The 21,916-nt window shown below is 45.4% G+C and overlaps 1 protein-coding gene across 2 annotated transcripts in view; it reads left to right on the forward strand.

Annotated features, from left to right (window-relative positions):
* The window catches only part of RHOT1 (ras homolog family member T1), a gene marked incomplete at its 5' end in the record, with an annotated part of 136,603 nt that overhangs the window by 39,704 nt on the left and 74,983 nt on the right, over positions 1–21,916 (forward strand). For both annotated transcript variants that reach the window (XM_078774231.1, XM_078774232.1), the window contains 2 exon segments: positions 6,898–6,996; positions 8,351–8,459. In XM_078774231.1, coding sequence (XP_078630357.1) covers positions 6,898–6,996; positions 8,351–8,459 — 208 coding nt within the window.

The following is a 21,916-nucleotide window of genomic DNA, read 5'->3' on the forward strand; positions in this document are numbered from 1 at the left end:
TGCAATGACAGATCATTCATTCCCTTATACACAAATACCATGTGACTGACCTTTCATTCTCCATACAATACAGTATAAATTCATGCACACTCATGCACACTTCAATCCTACTTACCTGTGAACTCTAACACATCCAGTGCGTAGCTTAACTTAAAATACTCATTATTCTACCTTTCTTGGGCTAGTCCCTCCTGGTAGTCCTAAGATCGGGTCGCCCCCCGATTCCTAACCTTAAACGCAGTTCTCACGCCGGAGTAACTTAATACCTATTATCTATCACCCACATATGGGTCTACCTGCTTCCCACGCAGGAAGCTTACCTGAGGGATACCCCTCCTTATCCCGGGCGCCCTGTATAATCGATTCATTACCCACTGCTGCTCTGGTTTAAACTAAATTTGGTTCGGAATGCAAGCCAGGTGGTACAGCCGACAGAGGTCCACACGTCCAAAGCAAGGCGGGAGGCTTCAATTTCGAGGTGCAAAAATGCGTACCCACCAAATTAGATGCCGGCAGGCCTCCCTCCCGACCTGGAACGTGAGGATCCACCTCGTCTGCACACTTGGATGTATCCCACTTCTGACACCAAATTCTCGGTCGAAGACCTCAAGGGAAGGAAGAAGAAGAAGAATCAGAGCAAAAATGTTTAATAGAATCGATTATACACACACGTGTGGAGCGAGGCTCGAGAATGTACCGCCTAACACGCAGCGGACAATTCCTCAAGACACTCGCTGAAAAATAAGCAAAAAGGCATTTCATTTATAGCAAAATATCAGACAAGAATCTGCGCTAAAGACATAGCAAACCCTGGGCCATAAGGACAACACCTCCCATTGTCCCGTCCTATAGAAGGTCAAATTTAGACAACAAGATGTAAGCATAATGATAGGCTACGCTTTTTTTGGCTATCTATCTAAACATATCAGACCCGAGCGCAGGCCGAAGTAAATATTCTTATACACTAGGCTAAATGGTAGATGAAGATTGGATACGTCCTTGGTTTAGGAGACATACTAAACACTACGAAGATATATAATTAATTATTCCCTTTGTGAAGGAGGCGTTTGGATGACATCTTTTTCCTGTACGTGGGTCGAGAGCATTTTATCTACTGTTTGGCACATTCATTCAAGGACTAATTTACTAGGCTAAGGATCCACCCTGCACGTTGAGCCTCGAAACCACATTTTGTCCACTCACCTCTGCCTGCAGTTGAGTTCAAATCAGTTTTCAGAAGCACGATATATAATTTCAGATGTTATGATCAATTGAGTCATGGGGCTAAAACCCTAATGGCTGACATATATATGTGTGTATATATATATATATATATATAGATATATATATATATATATATATATATATATATATATATATATATATATATATATATATATATATATATATATGTGTGTATATATATATATGTGTGTATATATATATATATGTGTGTATATATATATATATGTGTGTATATATATATATATGTGTGTATATATATATATGTGTATATATATATATGTGTATATATATATATATGTGTGTATATATATATATGTATATATATATATATATGTGTATATATATATATATATATATATGTGTGTGTGTGTGTGTGTGTGTGTGTGTGTGTGTGTGTGTGTGTGTGTGTGTGTGTGTGTGTATATATATATATATATGTGTGTGTGTGTGTGTGTGTGTGTGTGTGTGTGTGTGTGTGTGTGTGTGTGTGTGTGTGTGTGTGTGTGTATATATATATATACTAGCGGGGTCACCCGTGGGAATCCCACGGGCATGGATGTGTGTGACATTTCGACATATTGAGTTATATGCTGCACATTCATTTTTACAAAATGGTTACTGGCAAGTCATCAGATCCAGAAATGGTGTGAATTTAGTTATTTCACATAATATGTGACCCCTCACTCCTCTCCACCTGACACTCTCCTGTCTCCACCTGACACTCTCCTGTCTCCACCTGACACTCTCCTGTCTCCACCTGACACTCTCCTCTCTCCACCTAGCACTCCTCTCCTCTCCAAACCCTCACATCCCTCTCCTTTCCAATCCCTCACCTCTCCAATCCCTCACACTCCTCTCCTCTCCAATCCTTCACACGCCTCTCCAATCGCGCCTCACACTCCTCTCCAATCGCGCCTCACACTCCTCTCCAATCGCGCCTCACACTCCTCTCCAATCGTGCCTCACACTCCTCTCCAATCGTGCCTCACACTCCCCTCCAATCACTCCTCTCCAATCGTGCCTCACACTCCTCTCCAATCACGCCTCACACTCCTCTCCAATCGTGCCTCACACTCCTCTCCAATCGCGCCTCACACTCCTCTCCAATCGCGCCTCACTCGCCTCTCCAATCGGCTTTCCCCGTCTCGTTTCTCTCCTTTTTCTCCCGTCTCGTTCTTTTTCTTGCTCCAAATCGGCCCGTCGGAATCGGAAATCGGCCCGTCTCGCCCGTCGGCCCGTCGGAATCGGAAATCGGCCCGTCTTGCTTTTGTGCTTGTGCGTAAATAAATTGTGTTCATGACACCATTTCTGGTGTTGGGCTAGCGGCTAGGGTGCCGGCTTAGGATCCTGGGTTCGAATATCGGTCGATCGCCGAATTAATGCCAGGGGGGTTGACTCAGCCTGTCATCCTTCCGAGGTCGGCTAATTGAGTACCAGTTCACTGGTAATTCCCTGTTTGTCGTTGAAGGCGGCAAAAAGGGTTGGCGTCAGGAAGGGCATCCGGCCGTAAAACATTGCTTCAAAAAGGGGACAAAAAAACAACAACTACCACGGTCCCCGAAAAGGCCAACCCCCGCTTTGCGGGGAAAAATGGCCTCTAAACGGTGGTTTTTACACCATTTCTGGATCTGATGACTTGCCAGTAACCATTTTGTAAAAATGAATGTGCAGCATCTAACTCAATATGTCGAAATGTCACACACATCCATGCCCGTGGGATTCCCACGGGTGACCCCGCAAGTTTGCATTGACGTTCGTCGATGGACTCGTTCGCCCGTCTCATTCGTTTTCTTGCTGCATCCTGTTCAAGTCTGCGTTCTTCATCGATCGTCTCATTCATTTTGGAAATAGAAGTTTCCACGCAGCGCATGAATTGTCACGATCCTCAAGAGGAATTTGTCTCGTAATCATCAAATGATAAATGGCAAGTAAATTATATTGTGGAAAATTAAAGATTTCAAATAAACCTATTTAAAGTGTATTCGCACATAACTAATTTTAAAAAACGAAGAAATATCTCTCGGTAATTTCCTGAAACATATTTTACTTCCGGCTAATAATGTTGAATTAAATAAAAACGAAGAAATATATGTCGGCATCATTGTTGACGTTTTTGTGACGACTGTCATCAAACGAAAAAGTAATATATCTTAACGGAAAAGCAAAAGCGAATTTTTAATATATATCGACACGTTGCCGTCGGTGTCATGTTGGGCGGTGTATGATACACCATGACGCGATTTTTAAAAAATATATCTCTGCATTTTCCCGCGTGTGTGGAATGTTCTCAATTATTGCTGACACCGAGTCCAAAACCATCGATAAAAATGAAATCATATGGTGAGTTAGATTGGAGATAAAGGCGTGAGAGAGACTCAATGGCCTTGAAGTTGAAGTTACAGGCGTTTGAGAATTCATTTCGTTCTATAAACGGCAACTTTCATTGGATTTCCTTCCCGTTTTTTTTTCAACCGAGTCGAAAACTATGTTAGCGACTGTGAAAAATGAAATGATGTATCGAATTTTTAATATGTATCGACACGTTGCCGTCGGTGTCATGTTAGGCGGTGTATGATACACCATGACGCGATTTTAAAAAATATATCTGCATTTTCCCGCGTGTGTGGAATGTTCTCAATTATTGCTGACACCGACTCTAAAACCATCGATAAAAATGAAATCATATGGTGAGTTAGATTGGAGATAAAGGCGTGAGAGAGACTCAATGGCCTTGAAGTTACAGGCATTTGAGAATTCATTTCGTTCTATAAACGGCAACTTTCATCGGATTTTCTTCTCATTTTTTTTCAACCGAGTCTAAAACTATGTTAGCGACTGTGAAAAATGAAATGATATATCGAATTTAAAATAGATATCGACACATTGCCGTCGGTGTCATGTTGGGCGGTGTATGATACACCATGACGCGATTTTAAAAAATATATCTCTGCATTTTCCCGCGTGTGTGGAATGTTTGTGGAAAATTAAAGATTTCAAATAAACCTATTTAAAGTGTATGCGCACATAACTAATAAAAAAAACGAAGAAATATCTCTCGGTAATTTCCTGAAACATATTTTACTTCCGGCTAATATGTTGAATGAAATAAAAACGAAGAAATATATGTCGGCATCATTGTTGACGTTTTTGTGACGACTATCATCAAACGAAATAGTAATATATCATAACGGAAAAGCAAAAGCGAATTTTTAATATATATCGACACATTGCCGGCGGTGTCATGTTGGGCGGTGTATGATACACCATGACGCGATTTTAAAAAATATATCTCTGCATTTTCCCGCGTGTGTGGATTGTTCTCAATTATTGCTGACACCGAGTCTAAAAGTAAAACCATCGATAAAAATGAAATCATATGGTGAGTTAGATTGGAGATAAAGGCGTGAGAGAGACTCAATGGCCTTGAAGTTACAGGCCTTTGAGAATTCATTTCGTTCTATAAACGGCAACTTTCATCGGATTTTCTTCCCGTTTTTTTTCAACCGAGTCTAAAACTATGTTAGCGACTGTGAAAAATGAAATGATTTATCGAATTTGATTTGAAATAAAACTGGGGGAGAGCAAGACACCACGGGCCTACAAAACAGGACTCAAAGCTATGCGAGTTAATAAAATGGTGGATATTTGTTTATAGCCACTCCCAGAATGGGTGGAGCTATGGGTGGAGCTACTCTGCAAACCGAGTAAGCCACACCCCGGACAGACACCCAACAGATAGACAGACAGACAGACAGAATCATCTACGGCTATTATAATATAGATGTGTGTGTGTGTGTGTGTGTGTGTGTGTGTGTGTGTGTGTGTGTGTGTGTGTGTGTGTGTGTGTGTGTGTGTGTGTGTGTGTGTGTGTGTGTGTGTGTGTGTGTGTGTGTATATATGTGTATGTGTGTGTGTATATATATGTGTGTGTGTGTGTGTGTGTATATATATATATATATATATATATATATATATATATATATATATATATATATGTGTGTGTGTGTGTGTGTGTGTGTGTGTGTGTGTGTGTGTGTGTGTGTGTGTGTATATATATATATATATATATATATATATATGTGTGTGTGTGTGTGTGTGTGTGTGTGTGTGTGTGTGTGTGTGTGTATATATATATATATATATATATATGTATATATATATATATATATATATATATATTATAGGGATATTGAGATAGGTGGGAGGGAGATTGAGGTAGGTGGAAGGTAGATCAAGGTGGGAGGGGGTGCACATTGAGGTGGGAATGGAGGGAGATCAAGGTGGGAGGTGAGAGAGAGAGAGAAGGGTGGGGGAAAAAAGGAGGGGATGGGGTGGGAGAGGGGCTAGGGAGGGAAAATGAGGAGGGAAGGGGGGGGAGGATGTGGTGAAAGCAAAGATACCTGGTGTTGCCAGGCAACGCTGGGGCCCTCCTCCCATCCCTTCTCCCAGCCAACCCCTCCCTCCTTCTCTCACCCCACCTCTCCCTCCTCCCACCTCACCCCTTCCCTCCCTCCTCCCCCCACTTCCCCCATTTTATAAGTTAATCTCTTCGAGAATCGAGATGAGATGACCTAATAATGATAACAGCCTTTGTTTAAGTACTGACTGCCTGAAGGAAGTATTGATTGAGGTCTGTGGTTACTGTTTCATTCCCTATGTCTTTATGGTTGATACAGCGAAACGACAATAAAAAATTTTTATACTGTCTAGTGTCTATCCAACTCAGAGATTAGCATAATATCATTCATATATTTGCTGCATACTCAGTAAATATGAAAATGTTATTTGTGAAGAAATGCAACAAAATTCATTTTTGACCTGTGGCTCGTCTTAAGTTTACTATTTCAGATATACCAATACAGTACTTTTGTTTGCCATGTAGTAGCCCATTTATTTTATTTAGTTTTTTTTCCTTTTAAAAGAGCAACCCAAATACCCACAACTGATCTGCAAGACCACAATTATTTGTTCTAAATAATACAGACAGAAGAGCCCATCAGTATGAAAGGAGAGGACATGGGGTGGTGATGGGCTGCAATATTGAAGGACTTGAGGAAATATTGTCAAAATATTTACTCGGGGATACGATTCTACAAGTGTGTTTCACATGTCATTGAATAATAAATTCTTGCAAAGTTCTTAAGGCCAACAGTTGATTTATTCATTTTAATCGAGGTTAATCACGCTATATGGAGTATTGTGTGTCGACTTAAAAGGCCGTCTCAGATGTAGCATACTCGTCTTTGAGCGATCTAGTGTGGGTTTAATATGTGATGGAGTCGTGTCCAACTGAAAACTATAATCTTAGTGTACCAAAAGCAGAGTGTTGCATCATAGAGTATACTACCAGTCCTTTGGGCAAATAGACTAAGCAGGTTGGTATATCTATTAACACCACTTTGTGGACTTTGGATGCCATGCTGCCTTTCATGAGAAACTGGCCATTGCTTGTTAGTACCTTGGCAAAATTCTAAATTCTTGCCCTATCTCCAACTTAGAAAGCAATGGTAAACCACCACCTTTCTAATTTGCCCGAACAGCAAGCACTCATGTCCTACCTGGACAAATTGTACTTCAATTTGGGTGAGGAATATTGTTATGTTTAAGAAGTTGTAAAGTACTTGCACAACATCTGACATTGCTCTTTGGCAGCTGAAGGCAGAATGTGTACGAGCCCTGACCCGGATCTTTCGAATCTGTGATCTGGATAACGATGGACTGCTGAACGACACTGAGCTGAATTTTTTCCAGGTGTGCCTTGCCAATCAACACACCTTGTTCCTCATCTTAATTTCTCATGATCGGTGTCATAGTTAGATGTATTTTCTAGTCTCGAAACAAAGCCTGTTGAGAAGTTGGAATTTATATTCAAGTTTATTTTTACCACTACAAACAGATAAAAGCACGAATACGAGACCAGCCTGAGTAACAAAATCGAAAAATTATAAACAAGAAATACCACACTTATGCCAAATCTTTCATATAATGCGTTGTTAGCTTGCTCTGATTGAAGTGAAGCACCCTCGCTCTGTGCCAAAATAAGCTGTCGTGCTCCTGCAAAATTGCATCCTTTTAACATTCAGTCGCCTTGAAACAGAGATGAGAACTTTTTCTTCGTGAAACCTCCAGAATCTGTTTTTACATGCTATGCCAATGGTGATTTGTGCCATTTCACAAAGCACCATTGTTTAGTCAGGTCACTGTTACTTTGGTGTTCAGATCTTGATAATTTCACCAACTTTCACAACACCCTTGAATCAACCAAGGCCTTCAAGCTCAACTTCTTGCCTTTATAAATATCATTTGAAAGGCAAAATGATAATGTGACAGATGGGCATTGATGCCGTGAAGTGTAGTATGTTTGAAACAAAGGCAAATTAATACATGATCTTGTGTGTGTGTGTGTGTGTGTGTGTGTGTGTGTGTGTGTGTGTGTGTGTGTGTGTGTGTGTGTGTGTGTGTGTGTGTGTGTGTGTGTGTGTGTGTGTGTGTGTGTGTGTGTGTGTGTGTGTGTGTGTGTGTGTGTGTGTGTGTGTGTGTGTGTGTGTGTGTGTACAGCCTGTTCCATGTGCCTTCAATCATTCGTAAAATCTGAATATTCAATTATCGATGCAAAATCCTTGTAATCCTGGAATTCAATCCTTCAAATTGTTTTCAGAGCAAATCCACTTGTCTTATTGAGAGCCTATTGAATATCACTCATAAAAGTATCCACAAAAATGGAGATAATGTTTGAAACATTTGTGTAAACCTTGCAATTCCTTTTAATAAAAAATTTTTAAATTATTTACATGTTAGATTCCCACCTTTTCCATGCAGTTGAATTCAGAACATAAGTCGTAAAGCCTTCCCGACCCATCATGCCATCCTCATTTTGTGGAATTCCGCAGTAGCTTATCATGAAAGATAAATGAAATGTCAATAGTAAGACTATTATTGCATCCATTTACTTTTTTCTTTCAGCTTGTAGCTTCATAAAGCCAAAAACCTTACAAGACATCTTCCCTAAGTTAAACAACAAACTTGAACAAATGATGGTATGTATCAATAGAACGATTTTTACTCCTTCCAAGCCTGATTTTCCCTGCATTCACTGCCATCACAGAGGACTTGCTACAGGATACCTTTGGCTCCATCTACAGTGGAGCATGTGAAAAATGTCGTGAGACAGAATGTCCAAAACGGCATTGGTGATAACAGCCTTACATTAGAAGGTAATGACTTGGTGCATTTTATTGCACAAGCATGGGAAATGTTTTTGGAACATCGCAGAAGCAATCGTTTTTAGCTGTGGTTTAGTAGGTCCTGAAATGACTTTGGGAATACGGTGCTATTTTAATTTGTTGTTTTTTGGTGGTATATATTCCACTGACAGTAGGGTACAAAAGTCTGAGTTCATTTCAGTCAATGCCAAGCTTTCTCATGCCATGACTTCAGAGCAATTTTTCATGATATTGGAGATATTGAATTGATTCATATTATTTAATTTATTGTAGTTATGTGCAGACTACCCACTCTACGTGCGATCTTGTTCCAAGTGTGCAACACGTTCTTCTGACGTATCCCTTTATTTTGGGCAGTGTATAGGCAACAAACCACTGCTTCAATTTAAAAAAACCGAGGGTATGTAAATTTAGCAAAAACATGCCTACTGCTTATGTGCATATACAGACTTGGCATTTAATATGGAATATTTTTTTTGTGGGGGTGAACTTACTTTTCAAGATGACTTAGAACCAAAAGTTCATTGGAATTATGTTGAAATTATTCTAGATTTTGTGAATGTGACCTTTAAAAGAAACAAAAACCACATTTGACATTTCGAAGCAAATAAATTGATCCTTGAAAGTGATGTAAACTGATATCGAACTCAATTCACGGACAGTACTGTGTTAAACTTCTGTGCGTTTTCCAGAAGTATCTCTTTATTTTGCACATTACCCAAAATATTTTTTTAACAAAAACAAAACTTAAATTACGACTGGGATTACGGACAGTAAAATTACAGTTCAGTACTTCGTGTAACCCCCACGAGCATTCAGGAGAGCACGTACACGTTGAGGCATGCTGTTCACGAGATTTGCCAAGGTTTGGACAGGAATCGCTTGCCATGCAGTTACAATAGCCTGCTGCAATTCACGCACAGAGGCAGGCTGCTGGTCCAAGTTGTCGATTTGACGCGTTAATTCTGCCCAGAAGTTCTCTGCGTTAATTCTGCCCAGAAGTTCTCTATCGGATTCATATCCGGGGACATGGCAGGCCACTCCATATGCTGTACACCACGGTCAGCAAGAAAGTGTTGGATCATGCGAGCACGATGAGGCCGTGCATTGTCATCTTGGAAGACAAAGTTTCCTCGAAAGGCTGCACGAACAAATGGAAGCAATGTTTCTTTCAGAATGGCCCTGTGCTTGAACTGGTTCAGGTTTCCATTCAGAACAACCAGGTCAGTTTTGCCCCCTGCATGAAAAGCAGCCCAAACGGTCACCCCACCACCTCCAGCTTGGACTCTTGGCACTATACAATCTTCGTTGTACGCTTCATGCACTTGTCTGCGCACTCGGACGCGGCCATATTGACGATAGACCAGAAATCTAGACTTGTCACTGAAGATCACGTGATTCCAGTGTCCTGGCTGCCATTGACGGTGCTCTCTGGCCCACTGCAATCGGCGCTGGCGGTGTCTGGTCAGACATGGCTTTCTCAGGGGATGCCTGGCACGATAGCCTGCTTGAACCAGTCGTTGGTTGACTAGCCTTCTGGATACAGGCACATTTGTCAGTTGCTGCCACTCAGCCCTAAGCCGATTAGCTGACTTGGTACGGCCATTGCGGACTAACCGGTGCAGCTGGCGATCATCCCTCCTTGCGGTTCTGCGGGGATGTCCTGACCTCGGTATTGGAGTAGGGACACTCCTCTGAGCATTTCGTTTCAGGATCTTTGACACCTGACCTTGAGTGATGCCATACTGCCGAGCAATAGCACGCTGTTTCATGCCGGAATTTGGTAAAGCCACCACTAAATGATAAACAGCATTGTCGAGTTGACGGACCATCTCCAGGGGAAGCGGCAATAACTTTTGTAGACGTGCAGCAGTTGTTTTCCACTAATACAGAACGCAACAACCCTTATATACCCGATTGTGAAGCCAATCGTCAAATGTACCTGCCCGTACATTTTGTCACGCCACCTGTGATATAATCCTGTTATTGACTTCTTGCTGCGACAGAAAATCAGTGACATGGTTCTTTTAACAAAGAAATCACCGAAGCGTAAAAGAAACTCACCAGATTGATATACCGAGTTCAGAAAGTAAACCCAAGTCAAGAAAAAAATAAAATTCCATATTAAATGCCAAGTCTGTATGTTATATCATGGTGATATAACTCTGAAAATTCCAAATGCACTGGGCCAGAAGCCCGAGGCCTATACCTTCACAAGACCCATGATGCCAATTGGCTCCAACCTTTTGACATTTGATGAGCCTTTTATCAGTTGCTTTGGTTGTTTTACCCTGAATGGAAAACTTGTAGGGAGTGTATGGAGATTGTGGAAATGATACTTCTGAAGATGTTAGGTTACCATAGCACCAACATAGCATTTTTTTTTTGGAGTTTACAATTTTCAGTGGCATCAGGCCAGCTATCCAACCAATGAGTAACAAGCAGACATACATACATACACCTAATATATATATATAAAGCTCATTCTAACCACTGATATAAATTTAATTGTTCGGTACCTTCCGGGTACCGAACATTTATATTTATAGGTGACGGATTTGATAAAGACTGATATAAATGTTCGGATAAAGACTGATGTAAATGTTCAGTGCCTTCCGGGTGATGTAAAACGCTGAAATTTTGCATGCTGACGGGCATCAAAGCCGATAGATCGGGAAAAATCACAGAACCGTCGTAAGCGTCCGTAAATGAAAATATCCGAAAACTAGAGCAATGCGACTGTGTCGCCAATATGCCTCCACATAATTAGTCCCACAACAGGTAGATGCCCTCGTTCACTGTCCTAAAAATAAACAAGTTTGATTTAAATCCCTTCAGCTGTTTTCAAGTATCATATTTTCACCAGCCATGACAGATTTCACATTGATCGGTGAAGCGGTTTCAGAGAAGGGATTTTTTTTAAATATCGGCTTTCAAGCTAATATGGCTGCCACACCACATGACATATGACCTTTAAATGTACACTCTGCATATGTATGGGAAGGGGATCACGTTTGTGAAGTTTCGTGTTGATCTGATAGGGTTCGTTTTTCTAACCAAGATGGCTGTCAAACCGCGTGACCGACATCATCATTTTCAAACTATATGCAACAATGGTGTTAGATGATATTTGTAAAATTTCGCATCAATAAGGTAAGCGGTTTCAGAGATATAATTATTTAATATTTTCCTTCAGTAAAATATGTCTGCCACACCATGTTACCAATGATGTGTTCGTTATCATTTTTTAATTGCCATGCCTAGTCAATGACACGTGTTTCGAGTCAATCAATTTGGTGGTTTGGGAGAAGATGTTTTTTTAAAGGTTTTAGATATATCAAATATAGCTGCCAAACCATGTGACCCATGATGTCATAAATTTAATATTTCAATACAAATGGGTCATAGATGACATGCATGCAATTTCAGATTTTTAGGATAAGGAATTTGATTAAACCATTTTTGGCTGGTATACCACTTCACCTATGATGTCATCATTAATATGCTTTTGTTCCCCATTGGGAGCACGTGACAATTTGCCAAGTTTCAAATTTTTCCATTCAGCGGTTTCCGAGAAATAATGTTTTAATTATTTGCGTTTAATCCAAGATAGATACCATACCACGTCACCTATGACGTCACAATTATCATAAAAACATTCTGCATAGGTGTCACTCTTACCCCAAAAGTTTTGTCTCAATTGGACACGTGGTTGCTGAGAAAAACGAGGTTTAGCCCGTGCGGACGGACGTACAGTCATGGCCAAAAATATTGGCACCCTTGCACTTTTTTCAAATAATGCACCATTTCTTCCAGAAAATTGTTGAAATAAATAAATCTTTTGGTATCCACATATATGTATTTCTTTGGTTTGCAGTGGAACAAAACAAAAAAAGCTGAAAAAATTACTAAATCTTATCTTATTCCACCCAGAAATCCGAAAATGGACAATATTATTGGCACATTTTAGAAGTTGTATGTTGGTCAGTTAGTCATTCGTCAACACTATCAAAGTGACCTCAGCACCATCCCGAAATCACCACTGTGGCCGGAGTGCAAATCCTGCCACCAACCTTCTTGAGAGAGGACCCAGTGAGTTGGTACTCATTTTGCAACATTTATATTTTAAAGCAACATTTTCTTGGAAGCTATTAATCCTCCAAGTTTCACTCTCGATCTGCTCCTGAGTTTATATGATCTCACTATAAGCAACGTTGCGGGTTAGTCGGCTTGCAGCATGTGTGCAGTTCCCCTCCTTATCTGGAATTCACTCTGGTTGGCAAAGATGCGCAGATCGAGTGGGTTTCCTACTCTACTCGCTGCAACGTACAGCTGTCCGTGTGTAAAAAACAAAACAAAAGAAAACCAAAAAAAAAAACCCATGACAAGTTCGACCGCTTCGACAACAGCTTCGACCACTTCGACGACCGGTTCGGCCTGTACGGCATATCATCTCATACTAAAATACGCAACTTGGCGTCTGTCTGTCTCATGATTTATGACCACAATATATTCCATCATTACTTATCCAATCTCATCCAAACTTGATAGGATCACCAAGGGTTACACAATGAAGGTTGTAGCGCATAATTCCCCCCCCCCTCCCCCCGGCCTCCCACCTCCTCCCCTCCCCCCGGCCTCCCACCTCCCCCCCCCCCCCCCACTCCCTCCCTGCCGAAGGGGGTTTTCCTCCTTGAACAAACACAATGTCATCATTTACAAATAGCCTATTCATGGCGTTTTAGTGGGAGCAATGGCCTCTACCAGAAGTAATAATATTATAAACCACAAGCACATATGATTAGCTTTTTACACAGTCGCTATTGCTATTTATAACATTAAACAAAGAAATTTGGAGGAATCCCGACATCCGTGAGGTAAGTTTTACTTGAGGAACTGAGCGAAGATCTACTGTAATCTATATACCCCACAAGGGTTGGGTAAATAACATGACCCTTCCTGCCACTAAAGTGGCGTTTTTTGTAGCAGCGTTTTGAAACCCACCAATTAAGGTTTTGTTTTGAAAACCACCAATGAAACCCACTTTTCCTGCTGTTTAAGACAAAACTGAAGGGGAGGAAGCCCGGCGTGTGCTTATTTACCAAGCAGCTAGCTCGCGCTTGCAAAGCCAGCCGTTCCTTAATGGTTTTGAATGGAGTGCTTGCTCGAATGTTTAAACCACTTGGTGATCTCTCAACAAGAAACATGGTAAATGAACACACACCCAATGTTCTTGGGACCCGACCATAGATCGACTCTAACCTATATACCCCAAAGAGGAATGTCCCTTCCTGCCGCTCTCATAGTGAGCGGGTGTCCTCGTAAATTAAAATGTCGGTGGGTGGAGTCAGCCATCGTACGCCGTAATGACGTAGAGTGACGGACAGACATAAAACTGCCACTACTTTAATATAGAGAAGATGATATATTTTAACTTCCAGTAACTTTGCAGTCACTACGAAGGGATTAGTGTTAAGATTAGATTTACCAATATAACGTTATGTTATCATTTATTACGAAAATGACATTACTATCAAAACACCGAGGCTAATTCCTTACTTCCGTAGTTATTAGTACCGTCAGTGGCATCGTGATGGGGTGGCGGAGGGGGCGACTGCACCAGTGCACCAGGCACGCAGTGGATGGGGCGCCAAATTACACCCTCAAAAAACGTTTTCATGCTTCATTCGGTTGCATTGTATATAAATAAATGATAATACAACGAACTCGTGAGATCATGAGAAGCAACTTTGAGAACCACGTTTTACAGTTTAAACTCCGTGCTATGTGTCATGTCGATGTTTACAAACTCCTTTCCATCCGAATTCACTTTTTTCCTAATTCCTATTTATATAACCTCGCACAGATGTCCGTGAAGTTAACACCCTTTACCCTTTACCTGATTCAAAGTTAGGGTTGTACCATTACAAAAATGGGGGGTTGTGGCGGACACAATGTCAGTGGGCAATAATTCCACGCACCAGTGGGTGGCGCGAGTGTCCGGGCGTGGAAGCGCAGCTCGGGCCACGCCCGGAGCAAAGGCGTCACGAGGCGCAGGGTGGACCTGAGATACATGCCCCGCCTTTCGGCCGACCGGCCACGCCCGGGGGCAAGGCGCGGCCTCGGGACATATCTGCGGGCTCGAAAGTCGAGCCCGCCCAGTGCTTACGTGCGAGCTGTTAATAAAGTGTTTCAGTTTGTACAACGCGTTGTGGCCTACCTTGTTGGCAAACGAATTGTGTGTGCACAGCACCACACTGGTGACCCCGACTGGTTCAGCCGTAGCTGACCCCTGAACGCGCCATGGCTACCAACGCTGTCGCCGTCAAACTCCCGGAGTTCTGGGAAGCGCAAGCCGACGTTTGGTTTGTGCAGGCCGAAGCTCAATTCCAGCTCCGGGGCATCACGGCGGACGACACCATGTACTACCACGTGGTCGCCGCCCTCGGGCCCGGCACTGCCGCCCGCGTCATGTCCATCCTTCGGCGCCCGCCGGGCGCCCACAAGTACGCGGCGCTCAAACGTCTTCTCCTCGCCACGTTCGGGCTCACGGAGGCCGAACGCGCCGACCGCCTCCTGGACCTTCCCGCCCTCGGCGACACACGAACGTCCGTTCGGATGGATTTTATGTTTTCCCTACTTGGAGACCAGCGCTCGGATTTCCTGTTCCGAGTGCTTTTCCTCCGCCAGCTACCTGTGCAGGTGCGGCTCGCGCTGGCCGGTTCAAACTTAACGGAACCCCGCGCCCTGGCCGGAGAGGCGGACAAATTTTTCGCGGCCTGCGACACGCGGTCGGTCGGTGTACGGTGCTGCCATGGTGGATCCCGGTGCGGAGGCTACACCGCCCCCTGCTTCCCTCGTGGCCGCTGCTACGCCCCACCCACTACCGCCACCACCACCACCGCCGGCACGGCCGACGCGGCAGCCACCACCGCAAACCTGGTGCTACTATCATGCCAGGTTCGGCCGCAAGGCTAGAGCGTGCCGCCCGCCGTGTTCTTTTGACGGGTCGGGAAACGACCGGGCCGGCGCTCACTTGCGGCCATGAGCGTCGGCCATTCGGGCAGCCTCCTGTTCATCACAGACACCTCGTCTGGTCGTCGTTTTCTGTGCGACACGGGAGCGCAGGTAAGCGTCCTCCCTGCCTCCGCGTCCGACAAGCAAGCCGCGGGCCGGGGCCCCGCCTTGCTCGCTGCCAACGGAACACCCATCCGCACATTCGGGAAGCGTTGCCTCTCGCTGCGTTTTGGAGGGCAGCGCTTCAAATGGTCTTTCATCACCGCCAGCGTGCCAATGGCCCTGCTCGGTGCGGACTTCCTTTGTGCGAATGGGCTGTTGGTGGACGTTAAGCGTCGACGCCTCGTCCAGGCTGAAACCTTCAGCTCGCTCGCTTGCCATAGAAATACCACACCTTGCTGCATAGAAATATCGCACCTTGCTGCATGCATGTTTGATGTAGTTTTTGTTAACGGCCTTGTAGCATACCTGCCTGCTCTACTGCTTCAGCACTAGTTTACCTTTCACCAAGCCCAGGTCTGCTTGGACCAGGGTGGGGATTATATGTTCGTTTTATTTCTGGCAAATGGTAAGAATATTATTATTGTTGTTAATATTATTAGTATTAATAAATGCTTTGTTACGATGTTATCATTGTTTTTGTTATTTATTTTGTAATCAGAATACCATACCATTGAAGGACATATTAAACTGTTCTACTATGCACCTTTACATGGCACGTGTTTAGAAACGTGGGAATTCTTCCGGGTTCTCTGTAGTTAATAAGCCTCGTCATCTCGGGAGATCACATCTAAATCTATTCTCATTATGAACAGGTTCCAGGGCTCTGCTGCCTAGCCCGCTGGGGAAGCTTCGAGCTCTTTCATATCGCTGCTCAATAGGAATTTCTGACTATGTTAGTGCCTGCAGGGGGCGATATTTTTGAATTTCTCCCCGAGCACCACAAACCATCACTACGCCACTGAGTGCCGTACACCGCTCATCATTGATTCATGAACCATACACCGCTTCAATCCATTAACTTTGCATTCACGATATTGGGATTAAAGTGTTATGGTTGTATTATTACTATATTGTTGCGAATATGGAATTTGGCCTCCATATCCGCTTGTAAATATTCCCCTATTTTCTCCAATACTCCCCAACTTTCCCCAGTCCCCCATTCCCTAGTCCCATTGCATGTAAATAACAATCAGTAGAGCCGACCTTCCCCTTATTCCCCCATTAAATGTCGTGCCCAGGTCCACCGCACCACACGTAGACAACTTTCGGACATCTTCCTAGTTATTCTTATTCTATGTCAGTTAAGGCCTCGTCTCCATTGATTATGACTCTTCGTTGCACCAGAATGTGATTATATGGCATCAGTAGTGAGTTTAGGACCTTTCCCATACCTCCTCCCATCTTCTTCCCCAAACAACAACAATTACAACAACAACAGAGGAGATGGCGGCGGAGCGGGGGAGGATGCGTCCTCACACCGGCTCGATTAGCTCCAGACCATGCGCTCCACGGGGTTACCCCGAAGGGGCTGGCTGTCAGCTCCTCGTCAGGGGCGGAGCCAGTAACCCCCCCCGCACGCACCCAATGAGAAGCAACGTGCCGATTCCACGAGGCGGAGCTAACGAGCCGAGGGCGTGTCACTCCCCGCCGGATATACGCAGCCGCTTGCCGGACGTGACGTCAGATTCGCCCCCAGCTGGAGAAAGACGGACCTGCGAGCGCTGAAACAGATGCGCCTCAGCTTGGAGACTGGAGAGAGAAGCCACCGCCACCCCCAGCGCGACGATACCTCCCCGCATCTCTGGACCGGACCGAGTCGATTCTGCCTTGAGCCAAGAGTGCACCTTGAGCCATCGCGACCTGCCTTTCCTTTTCATCAACCCCCGTGTGAGTCAGCATTTTGTCCCGTGTGTCTGTCGTCTGTCCGGGGTTAATATAAGAGTGTGTCTAAGTGCCTGTCTTCCTGTAATATACCTCTAGCCCCTGTAATCTAACCTTTTTCCGTACGAATATACTTGAGAATCGAAACGTTGGTGTCGTATTGTGTGATTGTAATCCAGCCGGGTGTCTTCTCTTTCCTATTGAGCCAGCGTAGCGCGGCTTCGTCGACGTTCGAGTACGATCGGGTAATTTGTGCGGACACGACGGCCATTCCGCTCGGCCCACCTTAACATCAAAGTCGTGTCTGTAACAATTGGTGTCGGGAGTGAGATTCGAGGCCCGACCAAATTTTGGAAAAAAAAAAAAAAACGAATAGAGGAAAAAAAAAATTTGGTCAAAATTTGGAGCGGCCGAAATTTGTTTTGTTTTACGAAACTCGAATTTTGCAAGTCGCGCTATGGCGGATCAAGACGGCTGGGGTCCGGTAGGGGAGAGTGAGGCAGGGTCGGTCCAGGACCAAATTGAGGGACGTGAGGAGAGCGAAGCAGCGAGGGTAGCAGACGCGCAAAATGGCGCCTCGCTGGTCACCGCGCCCGCGACCGTGGCAGCGCCCCTGGTGGATCCGAACCTTTTTATGTTGCAAATGAGGGCCCTTATGGAACGAATGGGAGACCAAATTGTGGGAATGAGGGCTCAGGGTGAGCGATTAGAGGGCCAAATGGGGGTAATGGGGAACCGGATGGATGCTCAGGGTGAGCGATTAGAGGGCCAAATGGGGGTAATGAGGGACGAAGCGAGGGGTACTGGTGAGGGGTTAGACAAGAAATTTGGGAAGTTAGACAATAATTTTGAGGAGTTAGACAAGAAATTTGGGAAGTTAGACAATAATTTTGAGGAGTTAGACAAGAAATTTGGGAAGTTAGACAATAATTTTGAGGAGTTAGACAAGAAATTTGGGAAGTTAGACAATAATTTTGAGGGGTTAGACAACGGGATAAAAGAGGTGAGAAATGGGTTAATGGGGGTAGAAAACAGAATGGCCGCTCAAGAGAATCAAATGGAAGGGATGCAAAAAGGGTTAGAGGGGTTAGAAAACAGTATGGAAGGCAAATTGAGGGACATGAGGGACCAAGCGGAAAGGGAAGTTAAACAAATGGAGCAGCAGATAGAGGGGGTCAGAATGGGGGTAGAAACCAAACTGGATGCTCACAGGGAGGAAATGGAGCAGATGAGGGTGGCATCTGGGCAGGAGATGCAAGTGATGGGAGAGGAGATCAGAAGAGGAGTGAGTGAGGAGGTCGGAGGAGTGCGCGAGGAGGTGAGGCACTGTAAGGAGCGCATGGAGAAAGAGGTGAGAAAGGGGACTGTAAAATTGCAAGGTGGTATAGAGGAGTTGACGCTGGGAGTAGAACAACTGACAGTGGGACAGACGGAGTTAGTGGAGCAGGTTCAAAGGAACACTGCGGTATTAGGAGGTTTAAAGGCGACACAGAAAGAACTAAAAGATGACTTGGTAGCGACGAAGAGGGAATGTCAGATGGTACGTGAGGGACTGACAACGAGGTTGGACGAGGTCATAGAGGTAATGGAGACGAAGGACCGGCAGGTGAGGACGCACCTGGAAACGGTCAAGGTAGCCTTGGAGGACGAGCTTGAGGAGACGTACCGGGGAATAAAAGAGGTGAAGCACAAATTAGAAGAAGTGGAAGAAGGGATGAGCGAAATTAAGAAGCGACGGAGAGGGGATAAGAAAGAGATAAAAGAGGAGATAAAAGAATTGGTCCAAAGTCTGTGTTTGGATCGTGATGATGTGCTCATTAACCGGATGAGGGATTCGCAGGTGATGGAGGAGAAGCGAAGAGGAAGAGGACCCGGTGTAAGTGGTGACCAATATGGTCGTGCGTATGATGCGCCAGGGGATTTAAGAAGCTTGGGGGTCGAGATAGACCCGGGTGTTCGTGAAAGGCCGTTGGTGAGGTGTGTGACAGGTCTGGTGTGCGAAAAAGGAGGTGTGCAAGAAAGTCCGACTCTGGGGTGTGTGAGGAAAAAGTGCGTGCCAAGGAGTAGTGAGGGTGCTGGCGAGAATGAGTCGGTCGTAGCGTGTGTGCGAGGGAGCACATGGAAGCGCGGTGTGGTGAGTGTTACAGAGGGTGTAACGGAAGAGGTTGTGCGAGAAAGGTGTGTGACGGACAGGTGCATGAGGAAAGAGTGCGCTGTCAGAAGTAAGGAAGAGTGTCCACCTGTGGTGAGTGTTACAGAGGGTGTAACGGGAGAGTGTGCGCGAGAAAGGTGTGTGACGGACAGGTGCATGGGGAAAGAGTGCGCTGTCAAGAGTAAGGGTGAGTGCGCTGTCAGGAATGGAGGTGAAAGTAGTGAGAGTGACATGGAGCGTGAGTTAGTTGTGACAGGTGAGCGAGGATGTACACCTGGGATGGAAGGATGCACACCTGGAATGGTAGAGCGTGAGTGGGAATGCACGCTGGAGTTGGTGGTGAGGCACGTGGTTGGGTGTGCGAATGAGGGCACACCTGTGATTGTCACAGAGGAGGTGACCGAGGAGGGGGCGCGAAGAGGTGTATTGGTGAGGTGTGCGAGCAACGAATGTGTGCCAAAGTGTTCGGTGGTCAGGTGTGTGACCAAGGCTGTGAGTGGAATGGGTGTGCCTGGGTGTGTAAGGAAAGGTACGAGGAGCATGAGCACGGCTGGATGTGTGAGCAAGGAACGGGCTTCGGGGTGTAAGCATGCAGGTGAAGCATCGACATTAAACGGGTTAGAGGTTAGAGCGACTTTTAGCCGAAGCAGGCCCTCGGTGCGTGCCGGGCTTCGCGTGCCGCGAGAACCAGCGGGGATCCGAGCCACGGCGGGTTCGAAAGGACCGCCGTGCGCGACCCACGCTGGGCCTCGCTTTGAACGGCCGCGTCCGTGCTCCAATAGGCGGAGCTGGCAGCCCGATAGAAAGGGTCGTCATGGCGACCACTTTTTGGTGAGACGTGCCGGCAGGTCGAGATCGGGACATTGGATGGCTCCACGCCGAGGTGATGCGTGGGATCTCGGGCCGGGTAAACCTCCTTCCCTGCACCGAGTGCTGGACGCATCCAGCCGCTGGCACAAAACAACCAGCATCCATTGCTTGGCTTCACGAAGCCGGGCTTTGGACAGGGATTGGCGCACCGAGAGGTAGTAGTGAGTAGACTGGGTGATGAGGTTAGTGTTTTGGACCCAAAATTAGAGAAAAACAAAATTTGATGATTGGCAAGGGATTGGCAGTAGTGATTGGCAGATGATGGGTAGTGATTGGCAAATTTTTAATTTGTTGAAATTTGATGTGCAAAATTGGTAGTGAGAGACCCCCGATGTGGTGGGATGGCAAATCCACCATCCTTCCCATGTGGGGGCAAAGGAGCACTAGATTATGGGGTGTATGGCAGTGAAAACTAGCCCGGGTGGGTTAGGATATGGTGTGTAGGGATCTAGCGAGGATTGACATTAGGTGACGATAAGGTTAGTTAGTGACTGATACCTGTAGTGGGGACGCAGGTAGATTAGAGTGGATGATAATGACGAGGGAGCGCAATAGTTTAAAGGGACGACTGGGAAGCGCAAGTTTCAGAAGGGAGTAGTTAGCTGAGATGATGCCGTGTGTGTGAGGATGGAACAGGTGTGATTGCACAGGTGTGCAATTGGACAGGTGTGTGGAGCAGTGTATGAGTAATGAGTGTGTGGATCAGCGCGAATGCGCTTGGGGAGAGAAGGGTGCCGGTGGCACCAGGTGTGAGAGCACAGGTGTGCAGGTACAGGTGTGTGGAGAGAGTTGGAGTAAGTGGTACGGAGTGGTGTGCATGGTGCGAAGGTGTGGATGGGGGAAGAGTGGACCCCCATCACGGATACCCGGGGCGGGTAGTGTAAGTGTTAGGTAGAGGGTACAGGTAAATTGTGGTTGGATATTGGCATTTGTGGTGCGGTTGCAGAATGGTGTTGTGGATGGGTGCATTAGTGTTGTGGAAATGGCTGGGCGTGTAGCCTGTTAGTGTGTGTAGTTGGTTGGGCACTCCACCACTGTGAGGATGTCGGCCAGGTGAGGCCGCAGGTGGGCTCTGGGAGCCGGTAGAGTTGTGGATGGGGCCCGAGGATCCGGAGGATGGACCCGGGTAGCCCAGTGCCAGAGAGGGCACCGAGTGGGGAGAGTGCCAGAGGGCCTTCCCCAGGTAGTTAGGTTAGGGCAAGGAGCAGGTAAGCTCGGAGGCAACTGCAGTGGTGGAGGTGTGCAGGTGGGTAGACCCACTGGGAGAGGTACACGCCGCAGCCCAGAAATTGTGCGAGGGCACCGGGAGATGAATCGGGGGAGTGAGACCCCAAATTGAAGAGCACCACAGTTTGGCCAATGGGAATTGGTTTTTAGAACCCATAGTGTAAGAGGGCCAATGGTTTGGCCGGAGAGAGACCCCGGGTAGTGTAAAGTTGTTAAAGTCATTTAGGAGATAGTGAGGATTGATGAACCTGTCGCACCATACGCAGCCACTTACCTGTGGTGATGATGATGACTCCAC

This window comes from Myxine glutinosa, chromosome 3 (assembly GCF_964187855.1).
Source record: "Myxine glutinosa chromosome 3, kmMyxGlut1.1, whole genome shotgun sequence".
Lineage (NCBI taxonomy): Eukaryota > Metazoa > Chordata > Myxini > Myxiniformes > Myxinidae > Myxine > Myxine glutinosa.